This window comes from Toxotes jaculatrix, chromosome 1, assembly GCF_017976425.1.
Source record: "Toxotes jaculatrix isolate fToxJac2 chromosome 1, fToxJac2.pri, whole genome shotgun sequence".
In the NCBI taxonomy this organism is placed as follows: domain Eukaryota; kingdom Metazoa; phylum Chordata; class Actinopteri; family Toxotidae; genus Toxotes; species Toxotes jaculatrix.
In genome coordinates this window covers 26,794,109-26,814,425 of record NC_054394.1, presented here as the reverse complement: position 1 = coordinate 26,814,425, position 20,317 = coordinate 26,794,109, and the positions used below count along the sequence as shown (strand labels likewise).

General features: G+C 38.8%; 1 protein-coding gene across 1 annotated transcript; it reads right to left on the bottom strand.

Annotated features, from left to right (window-relative positions):
* Window positions 1-7,642: 7,642 nt before the first annotated feature.
* On the bottom strand, window positions 7,643-19,918 carry bbs4 (Bardet-Biedl syndrome 4). The gene is made up of 17 exons (XM_041033908.1): window positions 19,914-19,918; window positions 19,139-19,206; window positions 17,694-17,736; window positions 14,905-14,984; window positions 14,284-14,347; window positions 13,930-14,041; window positions 13,607-13,679; window positions 13,067-13,120; window positions 12,850-12,977; window positions 11,874-11,928; window positions 11,687-11,755; window positions 11,353-11,505; window positions 10,599-10,770; window positions 10,228-10,297; window positions 9,979-10,123; window positions 9,685-9,889; window positions 7,643-8,532 (listed from the first exon to the last, which is right to left on the bottom strand). The coding sequence occupies exons 2-17, from the start codon at window positions 19,196-19,198 to the stop codon at window positions 8,378-8,380; spliced, it is 1,638 nt and encodes a 545-aa protein (XP_040889842.1). The 5' UTR covers window positions 19,199-19,206; window positions 19,914-19,918; the 3' UTR covers window positions 7,643-8,377.
* Between the last annotated feature and the right edge of the window lie 399 nt (window positions 19,919-20,317).

Below are 20,317 nucleotides of genomic sequence, written 5' to 3'. Positions count from 1 at the left end.
ACCTGCTGTGCTGAGGTTTCTCCAGGCTTGAGAACCACATGTGAACCCCCACGATGAGCTGCATGCAGGCTGCATAAGAATTTTGACACAAAGTGGGCTAAAATTTTAATGTTGCTGGTATTTCTCTTCAAAACAAGTTTAATCTTTAAAGAGAATTGATGGGCTCATGACTGAAAGCTCAGTTTCTCCAACATTACATTAAGATGCCAGTGGTGCTGCATTGAAATTTGTAAATTGATCTGGGGGGAATGTAAAATTTATAACAATTCCCAAGGTGGTTTACATTAGACAGGTGAAAAACATGTTTTCTAAATGGGAAGACTCAGCTTCATTCAGATAATCTCATAAATCAAACTCACGTACAAAGTGAAAAATGATATCAAGGTATCGTTAAAGATTCATTAGAGAATCCAACTTTTACAAATGAGGACCCAAGTCATTTCTGCACACCATATGAGCTTTCAAAAAACATGAATTCAGTATATGAAATTAAAGGTTGAGCACTCCTGTTGAGAAACTGATAAATCATCTTACATCCAGTCTAACAGGTGGATAGAATCAGTTAAAGGTGACCTTGAAAATGTCAGAGGTGCTTACCTTGCTGATGAATCGTGACCTTGCCAAAAGCATCTTCACTTTCTCCATCGTACTGCTGTCACCTTATTCACCAGGCAACTGCGGCCTCCTCTTATTTTTCACAGTATACTTCAACCCCTTGGTTCGTCATCTGGCTCTACGATCTGTGGATGGTAACACAATCAGGATGGGTCAATATTAAGCTGCCCCAAACCTTCCAATAAACTTTCCTGTGATTTGTTGTTCAGGAGCTACTTATACTTACATATTTGTGGACTCCTAAAAAAGTTTTGGGTGCGTTGCTGATGGACACTATTCTCCCACAATGCAGTGCACAAAGGAAAAGACAGAGCGGGGCACTGCTGGAAAAAAAAAAATAAAACAAGTTGTGTGTGGTGATAAAACAGCTGCAGGAAGACATTAGAAAACAGAAAGTAACAGTGCGCATATTGAATCATTTCTTAGTTATTATATATAATATATATTATAGTATATTATTATATATAATAATATACTATGCATACTATATTATTATATAATACGCATTGTATATAATTGGTATGTGTTGGTATGTAGTAAGAAACTGGGACACAGCTTGTGTATAAGGCAAGGACGGAGATGAAAGAGGAAACAAATGATGTGTAACTGAGGTAACTGAACAGAGAAAGGAAAGACGGAGGATGAAAGTGTGGAGGACTACTCCACACTTTCATCCTCCCTCTTTCCTTTCAGCCTCACCAAGTGGCTACTACTGATCTTGATCCTCAAGACTTCATTATTATCTGGGGAACTATTTAAAAGAGCCAGCACAATGGGGAGGGACTGCATGAAGAGCTGTGGACAGAATTACAGCAGTTTTATGTAATGTACAATATACAAGTTTAAGGTTATAGAACTGCAAAGAAGGGGAATGGGACAAGAGTAACAGCACAGTTTATCTGAGATTCAGACAGTCAGAACCCTCAAATGTCAAACCAACACGTGTCACCGTGCTTCAAATAAGAAAGACTAGTCCTTCACAAAGGACATAACATGTTTCTCCCTCTTCGACCGAGTAAGGCCTCTGTCAGCTCTGTGCAAAAACACATGCTGCCAGCTGTGAGCGTCTTGGAAAACAAGTCAGTCAACACCTGAGAGTGATGACAGCTGCAGGTAACAACACTTAAAAGAACAACAAGCCCTTAGATTATAACAGTTTTAAAAAAGAACCTCTAGATGGGAATTTAACAACAGAAAATAAAGTAAAATCAACTCTCATTTCACAACCACAATACCATTACTATAAAGATACTGTATTTAGTTAGGTCTAATAATGTAAGTTACATATTCAGTATGCAAAATCTGAAGGACCCAGCAATGAAAAAATAGCACAACTTACCATTCCCTGGAGCCAGAGAACTTTAAATGAAACTTCCACAAGGTACTGAGACACTTCCACAGGCGATTTGAATTGTAGAGAGATGAGAAATGGAAAACCAATCTTCCACAGCTGCACTGAAAAATAACTGCAGCAGAAGCAGTAACTTATAGGCCATCAGCTGGCCTGTAAAAGTTACGACCACAGGCAATTCAGGCATGCACAGTTTAACAAGGACCTAATGAAAAAACTACAGTCTCTTGGCGATAATAACAGCACATGTAGATGCCATTCTCAATCATAAATGCATAAAAACACTAAGATTCAGGGTCAACTGATGGTCTGGCTGGATTCAATTTTCAGTGGCAACAAGTAGCAGTTGCCCTGTGAGGCTGCATCGAAAAGGGCAGGATGATTTTGTCAGCATCTAAGTATCTGTCTCCAAGAACATAGTATAAAAAATATCATTTTGGAAGGGAATAATAGATGAATTGCCAAACTGAAAAAGAAAACATACCAAAAGAGATTAATGGCAAGGTTATGCCCATAAAGGATTAATGAAAAAACAGACAGTAATCCTTAAATGTGATGCCTAAACCATGAATGTGAATCCAAAACTCTAAGCAAGAAAAAGATATCAAACTTAGAGAAATTCTCAGTTCTTCATTTCATTTCATTATTTTTTTTTTCCACATAGAATTTGCTCAAATCAGATCCTATGAGTGTGTAATTGTGGGGTTCACACTGGGAGATAAATGGTGCCAATAAACAAATTTTAAAACTGTTCAGTTTAGCCTTTGCTGTTCCACATGAGAAAATTATTTTTGCAGAATCACAAACACACACACATTTATGAGTCTTATCCATCAGCTTAACAACAAGTACCAGCTTCTTGCGCTCCAGAGCGTCTTATTGACAGGCGCACTGTATCAAAAACTCTGACCGTGAAGGAACAAAGAAAAAAAAAAAGGAAATAAAACAGCATTTACGGCCTTTCACTCCTCAGACCTTCATCGGGTGACATTTGAGGGTCTGAGGACCTAAACACTGTAAATAAAGTGAGTACAAGTGATCAAGAGTGTGTTTTTTACCCCTTTTATCCATCAATAAAATGGAATAATAAGAAATATAAATTGTATACTTACAGAGCATGAAGGAAAACTAACCCTTTTCACTGACTTCCTCACGTTGTGACCTTGTGAGGAAAAACATTAATCTGCAGCTAAGACGAGCGCTCAGTCAGATCATGTGAAAGGTTTAAGGTGATGTATGCACACAGGAGCACGCACAGAACTGCAAATGTAAAAAAAAAAAAAAACACATTCATACAAATAAATCAGTTTTTGAAGAAAAACAGCACTCATTCATATTTTGTTACCTGTGTCATATGTACTTGTTAACTGGCCTGACCAAGGTTCTTAGTGTTATTCAAAGGAAATCTCAGTGAATACCTGCTGCTGCATTATTAACACAACACTCAGTATGTGTGTGGGATGGATTCTTCAGGGCAAATATGTCACTTGCAAAAATAAATACATAATTAGAACCAAATTATTTTGAAGGCTACACAGAAGGATTCTTTTACTGTGCAGAAATATTTAAACAACCGCTAATGAACTGAATGTTACTGAGGCACAATGGTGTGTAGACTAGGATCAAATCAGCTACTCAATTATAAAGATCATACCCCCTAATAATGCCGCATTTTCCATGGTGAAGCAAGTGAGTGGTTAATGATGACTGATGTAACTTAAGACCACAGGAGCCGATGCAGTTTTCTCCGATGGAGTTTTCAGTCATTCTCATCAACTAGAAATCAATCAGCTGAAATCAAACAATACACAACAACCAGAGCGCTGGCTTCCAGCACAGTCACTTATTTACTCTCACAATCTCCAGCCATGGCTGCACCGCAGTGGCAAACTACGAGGGAGAGAGACTGACAAGCACCAGCCATGTCGACCTGACACTTGGTCCACAGCAGCACTGACTCTGTCCTGAACCACTGCAAAAATGAATAATTACTCTCACCAAAGAGCAGGGAAGAAAACTGTACCACAAAGAAATGAACATCAACAACTCAGCATTTCTATCGTATCCAACACGAAAACGCTCTCAGCTCCACAGCTCTGTTTACAAATCTTAGTGAAGTAACAACTCTGTCTCAAAAAAGGACAACTAAAACTTTATCCTCAAAAACACTCAACTCGACACTCAAACTCACATCCAAACCACATCTGTGAGGTCCATTGGGATAAATAAATAAACAGGATGACTTCATTTTATTCTACTGAAACACCATGTTCACCAATGCCCATATCTGAAGCCCCTCAGAAAGAAGAGCCTGTCCTCTTGAAGGTAGGACTCCATGTTCCTAAACACCCTTATTTCTAAACTACAGAGAGAAACAAGTCTTTCAACGTGATTTTATATTACAAAGAAATGAGAACAGTTTTTAACCCACTAATATCTTAAAAAGTCATTTTTATTATCTCAGGTCAGTGTTTGAAACAAAACAATTTACTATTTTCTGTCCTGAAAGTGGATTCGTTTTGTAAACCCTTTATTTTTTTAAATTGAATACCCTAACATCTGTGAAACTTAAGTTTAAGTTGTAACCCTCATTTAAAATAAATAATCTCCAAATTGATTGTTTCACCCACAGTTTCTCCCAAATCCCAAATGCCACCAAGATTTGGAGTCTTTGTTGGTGGTTTTAACAAGTGAAATACTGACAGTGCTTGGGTGTGAATTTTTATTGTTTTTTTAAACAGAATTTTGACCATTTTAAGTGCAGTTTTCTTTGTCTTTGTTTTTAAGTAGATCAGTTTCTAAACTACCAAACCAAGCAGCAGCAGCTAAATTATTTACATGCCCCTGACTGTGTCAGGGGGGCATATTTCATAAATATTTTCAGTTCATATGCACAAAGTGCTGCATTACTATTGTAATTCATACACAGACTGTAAATAATTTCAGTTTGTATGTGACCGTCAGTACAGATATTTTATGAGGTCCCTTCTAACAACAGGACAATTTATCGGTTACTCATTTTTTTCCCCCCACAACCTTTAGAGAACGTTCATCATGACTGAGAAAATATTGACTTGATGATGTATGATGTATATTTACTTGTTGTATTGCCTGAGTCGCTTGTATGTGATTGTCATTTTTGTTCTGACACAGAACAAAAATGACAACTTGTTGTGTTGCCATGTGTGAAATGATTCTGATTCTGATACCTCATAACACCTCATGCTATCAGTCCACATCCAAGTAAAGTGAATTGCGATGTAGGTTGGGTGACAAATTAAAGGAAAAACCAACATGAAGTGCCTTAGTAAGGTGTTAGTCCACCACATACCACCAGAACAAAATCTCTAAAAGTAGAATGGGAGGCCGAGCCTTTAGCTATCAGGCCCCTCTCCTATGGAACCAACTGCCAGTTTGGGTTCGGGAAGCAGACACCCTCTCTAATTTTAAAACGAAGCTTAAAACCTTCTTGTTTGATAAAGCTTATAATTAGTTGTAGTTACAGTCCTAGTTATTTATTAAACTTATAGTTAGTCACAATTATCTCTATAGACACTGTTACAGTTAAGGATATAGCCCTTAGTAGGGCTGGCTCAGGCAACTGAATCATCCCCTAGTTATGCTGCTATAGGCCTAGGCTGCTGGGGGACATCCCATGATTTACTGCGCACTTCTTCTTCTTTCTCTTTCTCTCCTCAGACCCACTCTCAAATTTATTAGCCTTTATTACATGTCATTAACTCTGTGTCCTCTCTGTCCCGTAGTCCTGTGCTTGTTTCTCTCTGGTCTCTCTTTCTCTGTACCTTTCTGCAGGTACCTCTGGCTCCGGAGCTGCTTGTCCTATGGTCCTGGCTCCACCCACCTGCTGCTGTTTATTGTTTACAATGATCTATTTCTAACATGTTTAATGTTCCGTTCTGCTACAGATAAATATTTGATTAATATTCTTTGCAAACTGTAATGTAAATAATTACCAGTCATGACAGCTTTTTGCCTCCGTGCTCTGTTTCATAATTCTAATCTGCTGAGCACACATTATCCAATAACTGTTCACTAACTGTAATGTAAATACTGACCCACATTGTCTGTATTATGCTGCATGTCTTTCTCCCCCTCTCCTCCATTCCTAGCTGTCCTATCTTCCTCCTTTTCCTCCTTTCACCCAGCCCGGCCATCGGCAGGAGGGTCCCCCATCTGAGCCAGGTTCTGCTCAAGGTTTCTTCCTGTTAAAAGGGAGTTTTCCTTGCCACTGTCGCCTTAAGTGCTTGCTCTGGGGTCAGGCTCTGGGTCTCTGTAAAGCGCTTTGAGACAATTTTGATTGTGGAAGGCGCTATATAAATAAAATTGAATTGAATTGAATTGAATTGAATTGAATAGAACAGCTTCAGTGCACCTTGGCATTGATTCCACAAATCTCTGGACTCGTACTGGAGGGACAAACACAATCCAAAAGATATTTTCTCATTTGGTGTTTTGATAATGGTGGTGGGCAGAGGAAATCTCCCATGATTCAAATGGAGCATATGATTCACATAATTTTCATAGTCATCAAACCATTCAGTGACCCCTCGTGTCCTATGGTTGTGGGACTGTCATCCTGGAAGAGACCACTGCCACCAGGATAGAAATATTTCATCTCAGGATAAAGGTAATCACTCAGAACTACTTTGTGTTGATGTGTAGTGACCCTTCCTTCAAAGGGGACAAGTGGATCCAAACCGTGTCTGTAAAATAACCCTCAGAGCATAACAGAGCCACCAGATCCCTTCACTGTAGGGGTCAAGCACTCAGGCCTGCACTGTTCTTGGACTCGCCCACTTGTGAAGAACATGGTGAAGGATGACTCATCTGATTATATCACTTTTTTGGTTTTTGCACCACTGTGCCACTGCACCACTCTCAAGTTCATCTTTGTAACGAGGAGTTTACGCACTAAAATATCCCTCTCTATGTAAGTGTTGACACCCTGTTCTTGCTGATGCAGTCTGATCAGGTTGCTCTTCTGTTTCTCCTCACATTTACCACTAATGCGTGAGCATCATGATCATAAAATGCTGTCTGATGTCTCTGCTATTGATCTAAATGCAGATGTCACTTTAGTCACTGTTCCTATTGAAACACGAGCCAGATGAACAGTCTTTGTGACTGAAGCTCCTGACATCTGTGCAACAGCAATGAACCCTCTTTCAAAGTCACTAAGATTGACACAAAATCAGAATCAGAGGGGCCTGCTCAGCATTTCTGTTCATGCCACACGGCATGACTGGATGGTAACTGCTTAATTGGACCATGCAGTCCACCTCTGCATCTGCATTCGTTATGGTTCAGGGTTTTCCTTTGTCACCCGTCTGTATATGGGAAACCACACACAAACAATATCAATACATATCATTTTAGATTTCAGAAACAGATCTTCTACTGTAAGTCTTCATCCAACAAAAACTATACTGACAGTTTGAACATTAGCATGAAGGATGGTTGTTATTCTTCTTCTATTATTCTTCAAAGCACAGATTTTGTGTTAGATAATGAAGAGAATTTGAAAGCTCTTAAGCAATACTGTCCCCTGTTGGTGGCGCCTGCTGAACTGAATGACCTTAACATGAGAAACACTGATTGGACTGTAAAAGAAGCAAAACAGCTATTTCATTTAAACTCTCTTCTTTAATATTAAATACATTACTCTCTATAAACATAACATTTATCCACATATAAAAGCATGTATCACTATTTACACTGGTCCCTCAAAAAGAGCTCTATCATACAAACAAGCAGTGTCCTGTAACTACTCAAAAACATCCCTTTCTATCCTCAGATTTTTGCAGTGATTGTCGCAGCATTTTCTTCACAGGTATTTGGCTGCAGGGACACCCAGCAGCTGAAGGACTGATACCTTCCCTGGAAATGTCAATCCAAGGAAAATTTATCATTTATCCTTATTGCTAAGCTCATCCAAGTATTAACACTTGCAACGGAACAAATGCACATTTTACCATTTTGTCAAATACAGACATTCTTTAACTGCAACATCTATTGGAATTGGTTTTGACGTGTGCACCAAACCTGCCTGCACAGACCGACACAGATTTACAAGAGAGACTTGATTATCTCAGAATTTTGGTTTAAAAAGTGAGAAGCCGTGTACTGACATTGCTGAAATAAATGGTATGACAGAGGGGGACACTGACACTGCCCTTTTCTGTATAAAGTAAATTAGTGTGTAGGACATGAAACGTCTGTGCACCATGCACCTTAACCAGAAGCCTATAACTCAAGGCTTCATGTCTAACTACAATGAGCTAGAAAACCACTAATAGCTTGGCTGCTGTTTAAGAACCTCAAATTTCCTCCATAGCATGAGACTGACCTAATAACCAAGATGCCATGAAAGACTGAAGCCACCAAGCTAATTCATTCCTCCACCTTAGTTTTCCTCTTGGAGGTTCTGGGTTTGGGGTTGCTTGACTCTGCAGGTTCTGGGGAGCCTGGAGGATCAGAGGGAGGGCTGGGGGCTTTCTCCACATCAGGTTCTGGTTCAAGGGGCATGGAAAGGCCTTTGGAAACTCCTGAAAATATTAAAAGCAAAAGAGTTGGTACCATTACTTTTTCACCAAATGTTTTTAGTTCTTAATGATCTACACAAATGAAACAAGTTGTGATACGGCTGCACTAAATGTCCATCTGGCTCAAGCTCTCATTTACTCCTAAGCCCACACAACAGACGAATTCAAGCATGCATTTCGTGTTTGGATGAAGTCTCAAACTGTCTATGGCAAACTTGGAGGTCACAGGTCACCTTTGTTCTTTAAACATGCAGATATGCAGCAATAGAGCCCCATATAGGCCAAATTATTACCAAATTATTGTTGCAGCACAGGGGTAACAATACTGACACCAGCAGATACATACAACCTCCACTTTAAATAGTCAGTATCTCCAGCAGTAACTTGGTGGTACACTTCTTAAAATTAACTAGCTGTAGAATAAATCTACTGACTATATTGGTATATTCACAGCAAATTATTCTGCGAACACTGGTTGTTGAGTGTTAGAAAACAGATTGTCAGAGCTGTCTAATTACTCTGTGTAAAATGTCAGTCACTGAACATGGATACACTGCTCTGGTGTTATTTATTAGCAGCAAAACAAAAGAGGTAGAAAACACAGCCCACAGACTCTTGTGAAGAAAAGCACTCCTGCCCACTTACCTTTGAGAGCTATAAGCTGCTACAATCATTTCAGAGCAGCCTTGAATTTATTAGCTGACCTGTGTGTCATTTTTCCACACTGCCGATTTTCTTTTGTTGCCAAGAATATATACTGGCTAGAGGTTAGCTTCTTTTTCTCCACACATTCTATTTTGCCTTAGCCCATATATTCAATCTGGTGCTGTAGTGCAGGCAAAAGGCTGTGCACACACAGGCAAGATATATTTTTAAGTTCCCATTTTAAATAAAAAATTGGGCTTTGGTTTAATGGAGAGAGGTAGAGGCTGTGAAATTTGTCATCACCTGCACTGCCAGTGTAAAACTAGACTTCTCAGATTGAATTTTTTTTTTTCTTTACCTCACTTTGAGTCTGTACTCAGAACAAATTTCAGAGAGAGAATTGCACTGGCCTGGATGTATCAGGTTTTACACGCATATGTCAGCTTCACATTTGAATGAAACATCACACCAGAAGCTTCACTTTATATAAACCATGCTGGTAGTGTGTACCTGCTGGCAGCTGGATGTTCTTGTTATAGCTCGCAGCGGAAGACATGGCCTGACCCAGGGCTTGGTTAGTACCGAGGGGAGCACCGGGGGTTTTGGTGGATGCTGCTGAGTTTGGTTTTGATTTGGAGTCTTTGCCTGGTTTAGTCCACACCAGACTCTCCGCCACCTGCAGGGCAGCTCCCATCTTCTGAGCCATGTCCATCAACTGTTAGTGATAAATATTCGAGGTTTGACAACAAGTAATAACTTCAACAGCTGACTCTGAGACACCGACGACGACGGGAACTACAGTACCTCGGGATCAAATTCAAAGTTGCCACTGCTGTCTCGAAGCAGGTTGACTTTCCTTTCCATCTCCTGATACTGATCCAGAGCTCCCTTCTTGTCACCGTGGTTATAAAGGAAGATTGCAAAGTTCAGGTTAACCAGAGGGTTGGATCTGTAGAAAATGGATCACCGAGGTAGAAAAAAAAAAGATTCAATAATCTGATACAGTTTCAAATTCATATTTATAGAACAGTCACGGCAGAATGTAAGACTCACTCATCCAGAGTCACAGCCTGTTCATACGCTCTGGTAGCATTCTCGACATCCTCCAGGTTTGTCAGAGCCACTGTTAATCATAAAAATGAGACAGGTGAAAACTGTTCCTGAATTATTGTCAAATGCCAGAGCTGCCGAACAAGGCATTTTAATTGTGAATGACCAGGAAATGTTTTTCAACAGCGTGTTCAGTTTGCTGAAAACGTAGTCCACCTGTCAGCTATACTTTGTACCTTTTGTAAAGTCTAAAACGAATGCACAACAGTAAAAAAAAAACTCACATAGCTGCCACTATTTTTTGCCACCAAAGATTTTCCCTTTAAAGGGAGAATTAAATCATGAATGATTTATTTATCTCTTTGACTCTGTACCTGCAAGCAACATGTAGAGTTCCCCCATTCGTGGGTTCAGGTTGATAGATGCACTGAGGAAGTGGAAGGCCGAAGCGTACTGCTGCATGGTCAGGTGTACCAGCCCCAGGTTGTACAACACTTTCCAGTCAAAAGGAGACAAGTAGTGGGCCCGCTTCAGGCAGCTGATGGCCTGTGGGAAAAATGAAGTTGGGAGCGAGAAGTCAAAAGTATCTTAATAATATATGAAGAACAATATAAGAAACAACACATTTTGTGCAGTGGTGGATTTATAATACTTCAGGGGAATATGGAATAAAGTACCGGTGTTTTAGATTTATTAATATGAACTCATCTGTCTGACTCTTGAATTGATTAGTTAGTCTAATCTCTTCTATAGTCACACAGTACAGTCACTTTAGGGTAACTGATCTGCTAGTCGATGTGAGCAACTGAGCTGAAAGCAAAGACAGCCTCTTTCACAGGAGACAAACAGTAGATTCTAATATATTAGATACTGTATAGTATAAGTGAAGACCTGCTCATAACATTGCAATATGAGCTGCGTGTGTTATATGACTATTGTCATATAAAACAGCTTAAATGCCCAATGGTTGGCCTGTGTTTGTTTTGACTTGAATGCTGGTATTTATTTTCAGAAAGGGAGACCACTGTAATGACTGATATTTTCTAATATATTCAGCATTTTCTTTTGTTGTGAGTCCTACCTTCATTAAGTCCTTCATTAAGCAAACCCAGAAACAACATTACTCACAGCAACATACTTCTTTTTCCCAAAGAAGCACATGCCGATGTTGTTCCAGAGAGGGGGGCTCTCTGGCACAGCACATGCTGCAACTCGGTACTTGTTCATGGCCACATCAAAGTCACCATGGGTCTGCATCATGCTGCCTGCAGCCAGGATGGCCTGGGAATAAAAACAATGATTAGAGAGATATTAGAGGAAGATGTACCCTTTGAAACAGTACATGATGAAAGACAGACTGCACCACCTGACAGTGAGTGACCTTAGATTTTGACTGAACTGCTTTATAAGAAGTCCTGTCAGCAGCAAAACAAGCATAATGTTTCTTCAAGTACCCACGTACCTTATAATTGTTGGGGTCAAAAGTGAGGGCATTTCCAAGGTGCTCAAATGCTTTTTGGTATTTCCCAAGCTGACAAAAAAAATGAACACAAAATGACACTCCTTTTTAGATGTTTCTGATAAATGTCACTCTTATCCTGTTGTGCTCATTGTTTGTGATGATAATAATAATAAAAAAAAAAACCTACTTGTAAAAACAGCAGGCCAAGAGTAGTCAGGAGTTCAGTATTCTCTGGGGAGTATCTGCATTGACAGCAAGACAAGTCGAATGAAAAATGTCACTGTATCTACGCCTGTAATTACATTTAATGCCCGCGCTTATTCTTGAGAAAACATAGTTGATATTCAGGGAATCTGCTGATTATTCAATCAGGCTTTGATTCAGCATAATTGTGGAGTATTAATTATGACCTGTGGGGGGGACAATGTGACTTAAAGAAAAAATGGTAGAGGAAAGGCAGATAGGCATTAAAATAAGACTCACAGTGGTACGTCTCATTAAAAGAAACACCAGTATTGGGGCACTTGATTAATTCATTTATCCCTAGCAGGAGGTAGCCGTAATGGGCTCTATTATAGACACTGATGTCATTTCCTTATTTACGCCATGGCCTAATGTTTAAATATTCAACATCTGAATAGAAGTGGAAATGAACAGAATTTATACTGAACTAAAAAGGACCCCAGGTTAAAATGTGGCAAAGCTGGGGCTTTGTGTGAGATTTAAGGGGGACCACTTATTGCAATGAGCTCGAAAATCTAAGAATTGTCAGATAAATCAAGAGGGGCCACTTGGAAGTAACCAACCTCCTCTGAAACAGCATGTTTTATGGCAGTCTCTTTTAGTATCCTGACAAAGAGCCATCGTGAGGAAAACGGTCATGCTGAGGCTGTGTAATTCTTAACTGTTATTAAAAATTTGGGTTTGATGAAAAACTTTGCTATGGGAAACAGTTCTTGAACTTGAAACATAATAAACAATGGTAAACAATTGAACTTGAACTTGATTAATGTCTAGAATATTAAAAAATATATAGAGAACCCTAGTCCATAATGCCATATTCCTCATTCAATGATTGGTTGTCGCTAATTCCATTTAAAAACATTGTTTTTAAATGTCTTCTCAGTGCTTTCTAACATTGTCCACATTTGAACTCTACTTACTCCACTGCTCTCTTATACACTTCGATGGCCTTGTCAGTTTCTCCAGCCAGCAAATGAACTTTCCCAAGCATCATGAAAGTCTTGTCATGTTTATTAATCTGGAGAGCTATGTTTAGATGCTCTTCAGCCTGACAGAGACAGAAGATCAAAATGGTCAAATCACTGTGGAATGAGCACAAGCTGTACTGTGTAGTGTTGGTAAAATTCGCATACTCACATTTTTGAAGTCTTTGATGAAGAAATAGCACACACCCAGATTATGACTGATCTCCTGGGGTGAGAAAATGTCAAATTTTACACGGGGTATTGGCGCATGCTTAACTCAACAGGGCTGGATAAAGGCTGGGCTAAATTTAATTTCCAAATCTAAAAGTTATTTCAAACAACAGCTCTGTGGCATACAAATTCTACAGTATTAGTGACAACAGTATTAGGAGTGATAATTTAAATTTCCAAAACATATTAGTGTGAGTGATTAATGGCCCTGCCTGGAAAGGTTAACACAATTTTATAGGCTTCATGGTAAAACAACTCCGGATCAGTTTGAAAGTGCAACCATGAAGTTGTTTTTGATAAATTGTTGCATGAGTGAGAAAAAGAGGTTCACTTTGAGAATTTCTAAAAGTGGGAAAGATTTGTTGAGAGAACTTCACCATTTGTGTTTAGTGTGAAAGATGCCAAGCCTCACTGAACACTCTCCCTTACAAACTTTAAGACAAAGCACAAACTCTGTATTCAAGTGTTTCTTTTCTTTTACCCAGTCTTTCTCGTTGAGTCTTGCCGCCTCATGATAAAATTCAATGGCAGCTTTGTGCTTTCCCAGGAGAAATCTAAAGAAAGAATAAACAACAATAATCCATTTATAAAAATAACCCATCTTAAACACTGCATGATGAATAGCTTGGAAATTGTCACTGGGGGTAGTTTAATTTTTCTCTACTATAATAAAAAAAAAAAAAAGAACTTCTGGCCATAACCCGCAGTTTGTCTGTTATCACAGTATATTCCTCTTTTAAGTCTGTCTTCTTAGCTAATAGAGGAGTGTTGATGCATCCCAGGACTTCAGGGCAGTAGACTCACAGGGATCTGGCCACTTGTTTGAGATTGTCAGCACTGCTGGGATTAAGGATGGCACAGCTCTGAAACAGCTCCAGGGACTGCTGGATCTTGCCCTCAAGACGCAAGATTAGTGCTGCAGCAAGAAATAAAAACACACAAAAAGAGAGGATCTTCATCTACATGAGGACATAAAAAAGACATTAAAAATCAAAGGCACAGCATGGGGTCTAAAGAGCAGATTTTGGGGAACTAAATGAAGCACTGGGGAGCTTAGTCGTTGACTACCGCACAGGCTTCATTTGATGTAGCTGTTAATTAACATCATACATGTTTTATGTGTGAGAGGGATGGATTACTGTGAAAATGACGGCTCACCTTGAACATAGATGGCGTATTCACACATTCCATTAGTCTCCTGTAGTTGTTCTTTGATGATTGCCTACATGGACACAGAATGGGAGAAGACTTCTACTATAGAGGTAGATGTTCTTTCAACATATATGAATAGGAAAAACTGCGAAAATTAATGGCTAATACACCAGAATAAAAAAAAATTCCAGACCATGTTGAATACTAACCCCAGAGTGGTTCAGTTTCTAAACAACTAGCAGTCCCAAAAAAAGCAAGAATATTATACCCTCTTCTTTACATCTGCTTCTTAACAGACTGAGAGTGAGGAGTGTATCTCATCATCATCTTATATAAATTAGATCTTCTAAGACAAACTGAGAAGGAGTATTCCGGAGATATATCCGGCGTTATATCTGAGTACAGGCGTCTATTCTGAGACTTGATTAAGTACCTACTGGTTTCATGTGGGGACACATCGGTCAATGCAGTGAATTAGGCCACAATAAAGTAGTGTTAGACCATGAACATGCCAGGCATTCATCATCTTCATTATGTTTAAAAGTTTAATCAGTCCAACACTGAGCACAGACACAAGTCAATGGCAGACTAAATCATAGGGAGAATGGAAGGATGAAGGTGCTTTACCTTACAGGTATCATAGTCTTTGTGAATATAGTGCTGGTGGATTAGCCAGTTTCTCCTCTCCACAATGGGAAGCTCTGGAGCTGGGTGAAAGAACATAATAAGATGAGAAGACTATAATTTAAAAAATCTGGGAAACTTATAAGCTCATTAACCTTTACTGTTCAGATGATGTCTTATTTAGCTGATAACTGAATGATTAATCCTGAAACTGCCCTCCTTTTCCAGTCATTAGTAAGTCTCTGATCTGACAGTTAACACTGATGTAACACTTAAACCTAAATCCACAGGCTAAATTTAAGTCAATTCACCAGACACACTGTAAATCTTAGCTTGTTAGCAAGTTTTGGCTTAAAAGCAGACAGCTCAGACTATTTAGAGTTATGTCTATTTAAGCTATTTTTAATTTATACAGTCTTTTTTTTTTTTTAATTTGACAGCTGAATAAATAATCCTGAAAGAACCCTCCCTCTGCAGTCACTAGCAAGTCTTTGATCTGACAGTTAACATAGATGTTAACACTTCAACCAAAAACCCCAGGCTAAACTATAATCAATTCACCAGCCACGCTGTAAATGTCACCTTGTAAGCAAGTTTTTCGTTACAAACGCTGCTCTTTTTCTGTCTCTCTTTTAATGTCTCGGCAGGTTGAGATATTCCTCCCGTTGCCAGGGCAACTATGTCTCTCACAAGCCAGGTGCATGTGACAGAAAAGAGAGGGTGTAGAGATAGACTGAAAGAGGGAGGCTGTAGGAATGAGCAGCACAATGCAAAGCCAGCTTTAGAAAGGGTTAGGCAACCTCAAGAACCAAACCACAATGCTCCAAGTCCTCTTCCCAGTGGAGTACAACATTTCATTTCACAAGGAAGCAAACGTAATTCCAATTCGAGTGAGTTTGATTCTGGTAATCCTGTTATCTCGCACCTACTCCCTACTCCGAGGCTAAAAATAGGACTCAATGCAACGTGAAATGAAGTGCTAGGCTTTGAGTCTGCCGCTGACATTGGGGGATATCATTAATGAACTGCGTGTATAAAAATACAGTGTGAATTACACCAAAGCTCCCCTCTGTTTTTATCTGTCAGCACTTCAAGCAGTGCTCTGTTGATTTGCTGCTAGAACTGGAGCCTCTTCCAACTACTTCACAGAAATCCTCTCCATCGCTGAGCGCGAAACTGCATGGCCTTCACACGTTTGCCTCGTCAAGATTCGGAACGGCGCTATTTGTAGCAGCCTAATCCGCTTTCTTCGTGCTGAGGCAGCAATAATATTCTTGTCTCTGGGTTTCAGCTGTGGCCCTGTGGTGCTCCAGTGTCCACATACACAAAGCAGGGCAGATTTGGAGAGGAGAGACGGGATACATGTGTGACATGTATTCCTGCAACTACTGTATGAAAGAAGGGTAGAAAAGGAGCAAGGAAGAAGAGCGCAGCATGAGGTCTCCCAAATATAGTCCTGTTAGAAACTTCATCCCAAACATGGAGGATTTTTCTCATTGTTATATTTGATCTGGGTAATGCTAAGACAGATTTGCCTTCCAAGTGCTTCAACCATCTGTTAAAAGGGGATAACAGCAGAGGAGAGGCATGCTGAGATCAAAAGACACATGGGGAGAGTGTAATGAAAAATACAGTAAAAATTATTTTGGAAATTTTTACCGCAAGAAACTTCAAACACCCTTGGTCTTGTCAAGTTATCTAGTCTCGTATTCAGCCGCCCACAATTATTCTAACCAAGAATGTAACAGAAATGAGTCAGTATCTTTAAAAAAAAGACAGAATAAGGCTGATCACTATAAAGGAAATTGACCTTTGATTCTATAAAACTGACACACTGAACTGACCGTATACCATTGGCACTTTTTTTTTGGTTTTGTTTTTTGTTTTTGGTGGGCATGCTCATTTTTTTGCAACACCTCCTGGGTGTTAACTGCTAAGAACATAGTAGTGACATTTTACAAAACACAATTAAAAGCAATGTGTTTGTTGTGCAAAACATAATGAATTCTCTGTGTGTGCCTTATCTAACCCTAATTTTATTTTGTGATAGTAATTACAGAATGACTATGAACTCAGCAGCTTGTGCCAATTAAACTGTGGTTTATAGCTTTCTATTTGATTATTTCAAATTGTTAGATTTGGAGGAACAAGATGGTTCACTTCCTGCTCCTATTAATGTGACCTTGGAGCAAATCTCATCATCTAATCATAGCTGGAATTCTAAACTTTACACAAACAATAAGCCAATTCATACTTTACCATGTTTTGTGAGTATCACTAATAGTTTTTATATATACACCATACATACACATAATTACCTCAGGAAAAACTATGAAGATTTTGCTGATTAGATTTATTATTTTTAAAGTTACTGTATGTATACTGTAAGTTACTATTTTTCTTGCATTCTCAGCACTGCTGATGATAATTCCAAAACATTCTAAAACAAATAAATAACAAAAAAGCTTAACCATGAGGAACAGTCCACCATTAACTGGCTTATGAGCCATTAGGCCATAATAATGATGAAAAAATATCCTCAATGATCAACATTTTCCACACAGAGATGTCTGGAACATGGTTCAGCAGCATACTGTATACACAGCTGCTTCCTTTTAGGGACAGTAGAGAGAAAGGTAAGGGTGACCTCTGCAGGACAATTAGTTCCAAACTCTATCAGTATCATTTACCAGTTACAGACAAATTGTCAGAAATTAATGACAAAATAATGGGTATCGTAAAAGGAATTGTGTTGTTTGAAAATCATTTTGTTGCCATAACTCTTGTTGTACCTTTAGGAGCCCGGCGTTTCTTGGCCTCAGTAGAGACTAGGAGCTGAAATAAATCAAATACAGCACAAACAAAGTAAGTCAATAAGTAACAACATACAGGACCTCTACACTGTACAGCCAAACACACTCTACATTATACAGCCCATGTGCAGCCCCACCAAAATATATTTGCCCCACCCAAAAAGAGTTCTCCTATGGTTTCTTCCTGATAAGAAGCTGTGTGGAAACACAGGTCAAAGTTCAGACAGACTGAAATGTGTGGAGAAACATTGTGTTCAATTACAATTGTGCAGAACAGAAAAAAATGAATCTCATACTATAGCCTATACTGCCAATGTTTGTTGCACTGTATGTCTTGCTCAGGGACTGCAAATGCAAAAGTTTTAAAGCTAACTGCAAGGCCATTCGTTTTAATTGTATATGGCCCTTTCTAAAGAGTTAAAAAAAAAAGCCCTATTTCAGGTCTGTGAAAATTAATTTTCAGACACTAATGATTTTTAAATTGTTTGCTTTTCTTAACATAGCATCATAACAAATTTCTCAAGCTATAAAGGAACAATAAAAGCTATAGTTTAGCTAATAATTTAGAAAACAAATCACAAAATCTGGAGACACATGGTTTTCCCTGGGAAGTAATGGTGTGTAAACTCCTAATCTTGAAAAGTAACTGTAGTTGACAACTACAAGTAGTGTTGCAAAAAGTAAAACATTTTCTGAAATGTACTGGAGCAGAAGTGTAAAGTAGCAATGGCAATACTCAAGTACAAATACAAAACCTGTAATTAGGCACACTACATGAGTAAATATACTTAGTTACAGTCCACCACTGGTTATTGTATTAACAGAAACATGAACATAACGTTAGTAGTTCTGCGATACAGCTACCATATGTGAAGGTAGATGCGGGCATGCACAATCCCGGGGTTTTGCTTTAAATAATTTCCCCATATTTGGCTCACTTGTTTTGTTGTGTTGGGGCTGTGTATTAATATTATCTGCATTTCATCTCGTTTCATCACCCAGTCGTTTGTGGTAAAGCCTGATCAGTTACTGTTGAGCTGGACTGTCAATTAACAGCATGAAGTGTGGGATAACGACTTTGACAATGCGCATTTGCACTGTCACGTTACATCCAAATTTCTGTTGTTTTCATCTGACTGTAGCTATAGCTGTAAGCTCTCAGGTTTTAGTTTGCCCTTGGATGAGTGGGATTAGAAACAGAGTGCAAGTTACCGTTAGCTGTAGCATAATCAACTTAGCTCCGATTTAGAGTCGGTTAGCCAAGCAGCTAGGTAACGTTCAAATAACGAGAGATGTACGAAGACTGTACTCAAGCCTGGCATTACGTTTACCCATTCACGTGTCACACTATCATTTCCTCCAAAGGCATGTTTATCGGTTTATTTACTCCAGAAAATGATAACTAGCTTTGGTTGTGCACTCACCGCCGTGGGTGCCTCTTCGTCCGCCATCTTGGGATGATCAACACTAGAAGCTGTTGCCATGGATACATCTGTGGAATGCGGAGGTTAAGCCACAACAGTGTCCACTGATCGTTAAAATAGGCCAATTTTTAAATTTTCTTTTTCAGTATAATTACACAATTTTTCTACAAGATCTTTTCGAAAACAATACATTAAACATGAAAAATGTTCAATTACTTCACAAATGTAAACTTTCATTGGAATCCTGATGAATAACATTTACATGGATTTACAGTTACAATGTGGGCTGCAATTTGAGCCGTTTTTGTTCTTTTTGCCCATATTTGTTTATATTAGTACGCCGAATAATCCATTAGCAGTTCATGTTTGCGTGTATACCATTGAGTTTACTGAAAACTATCAATTATGATTCTAATACTGTAGAAATCTTAAAAACGTGATAATTCTCAGTGAAGTTCTGGAGTTGGAAGGAGATATCCAAGCGGATTTGGGGCGTGTATTTGCGATAATACATCAGAGACAATAGCTTCACAGGAAAGTATAACTCACACTTGGTCTAAAAAAGTATGTTTCATATCTTTAGGTTCAGATTTTTTAAAAGAGACATTCTTACATCCAGTTATCTCAGATGCAGGTGCGTTGGAAGGTGTCTCGTTTGTATTTTAAGATTTGACACTTAAGACCACATAAATTGCTGCTGCTGCAGATGTTGATCCGGTTAATAACGGAGACTACAATAACTAACTTAAGTCTGCATGCACGTCCCCTCACTCACACAGTAACTTGGTTTATGTCTCTCCCCTTCAGGAAGATATGTAAATAAGGAAAAAGTGAATGCACTGGGAGTTTTGATCGCTTCTTCACTGCATTTGCAGCCTCAGAATACATGCCAGAGGCTGACAAAAGAGGAAACCTGTATGATTGACAGTGAAAAGAACCTTGTTATACCTCAGATGAATTATGGGCCTATCTTTATGTCAATTTTACATCATGTAGCAAAGACATTTGATAGTATGAATATAGTAGTATATAGTATGAATACATCTTTACTTAGTAGGTTATGCTAAACATTATCCAATTTTTTAAAAGAGAAAAAAGTTTATTCAATGTTAAGACTGAGAAGCCATTTCCAAATACCCCTCCAGTAAATATGTATTAAATAAGTCACCATTATGTACA

Bases quoted from the DNA above. Each gene is read 5' to 3' on its own strand.
- bbs4 (XM_041033908.1), bottom strand. From the start codon at position 19,198: ATGGCAACAGCTTCTAGTGTTGATCATCCCAAGATGGCGGACGAAGAG. The intron at 12,978-13,066 runs GTGAGTATGCGA...TGTCTCTGTCAG, and splicing joins TCATCAAAGACTTCAAAAAT to GCTGAAGAGCATCTAAACAT. The intron at 11,929-12,849 runs GTAAGTAGAGTT...CTGTCAATGCAG, and splicing joins GTGTATAAGAGAGCAGTGGA to ATACTCCCCAGAGAATACTG.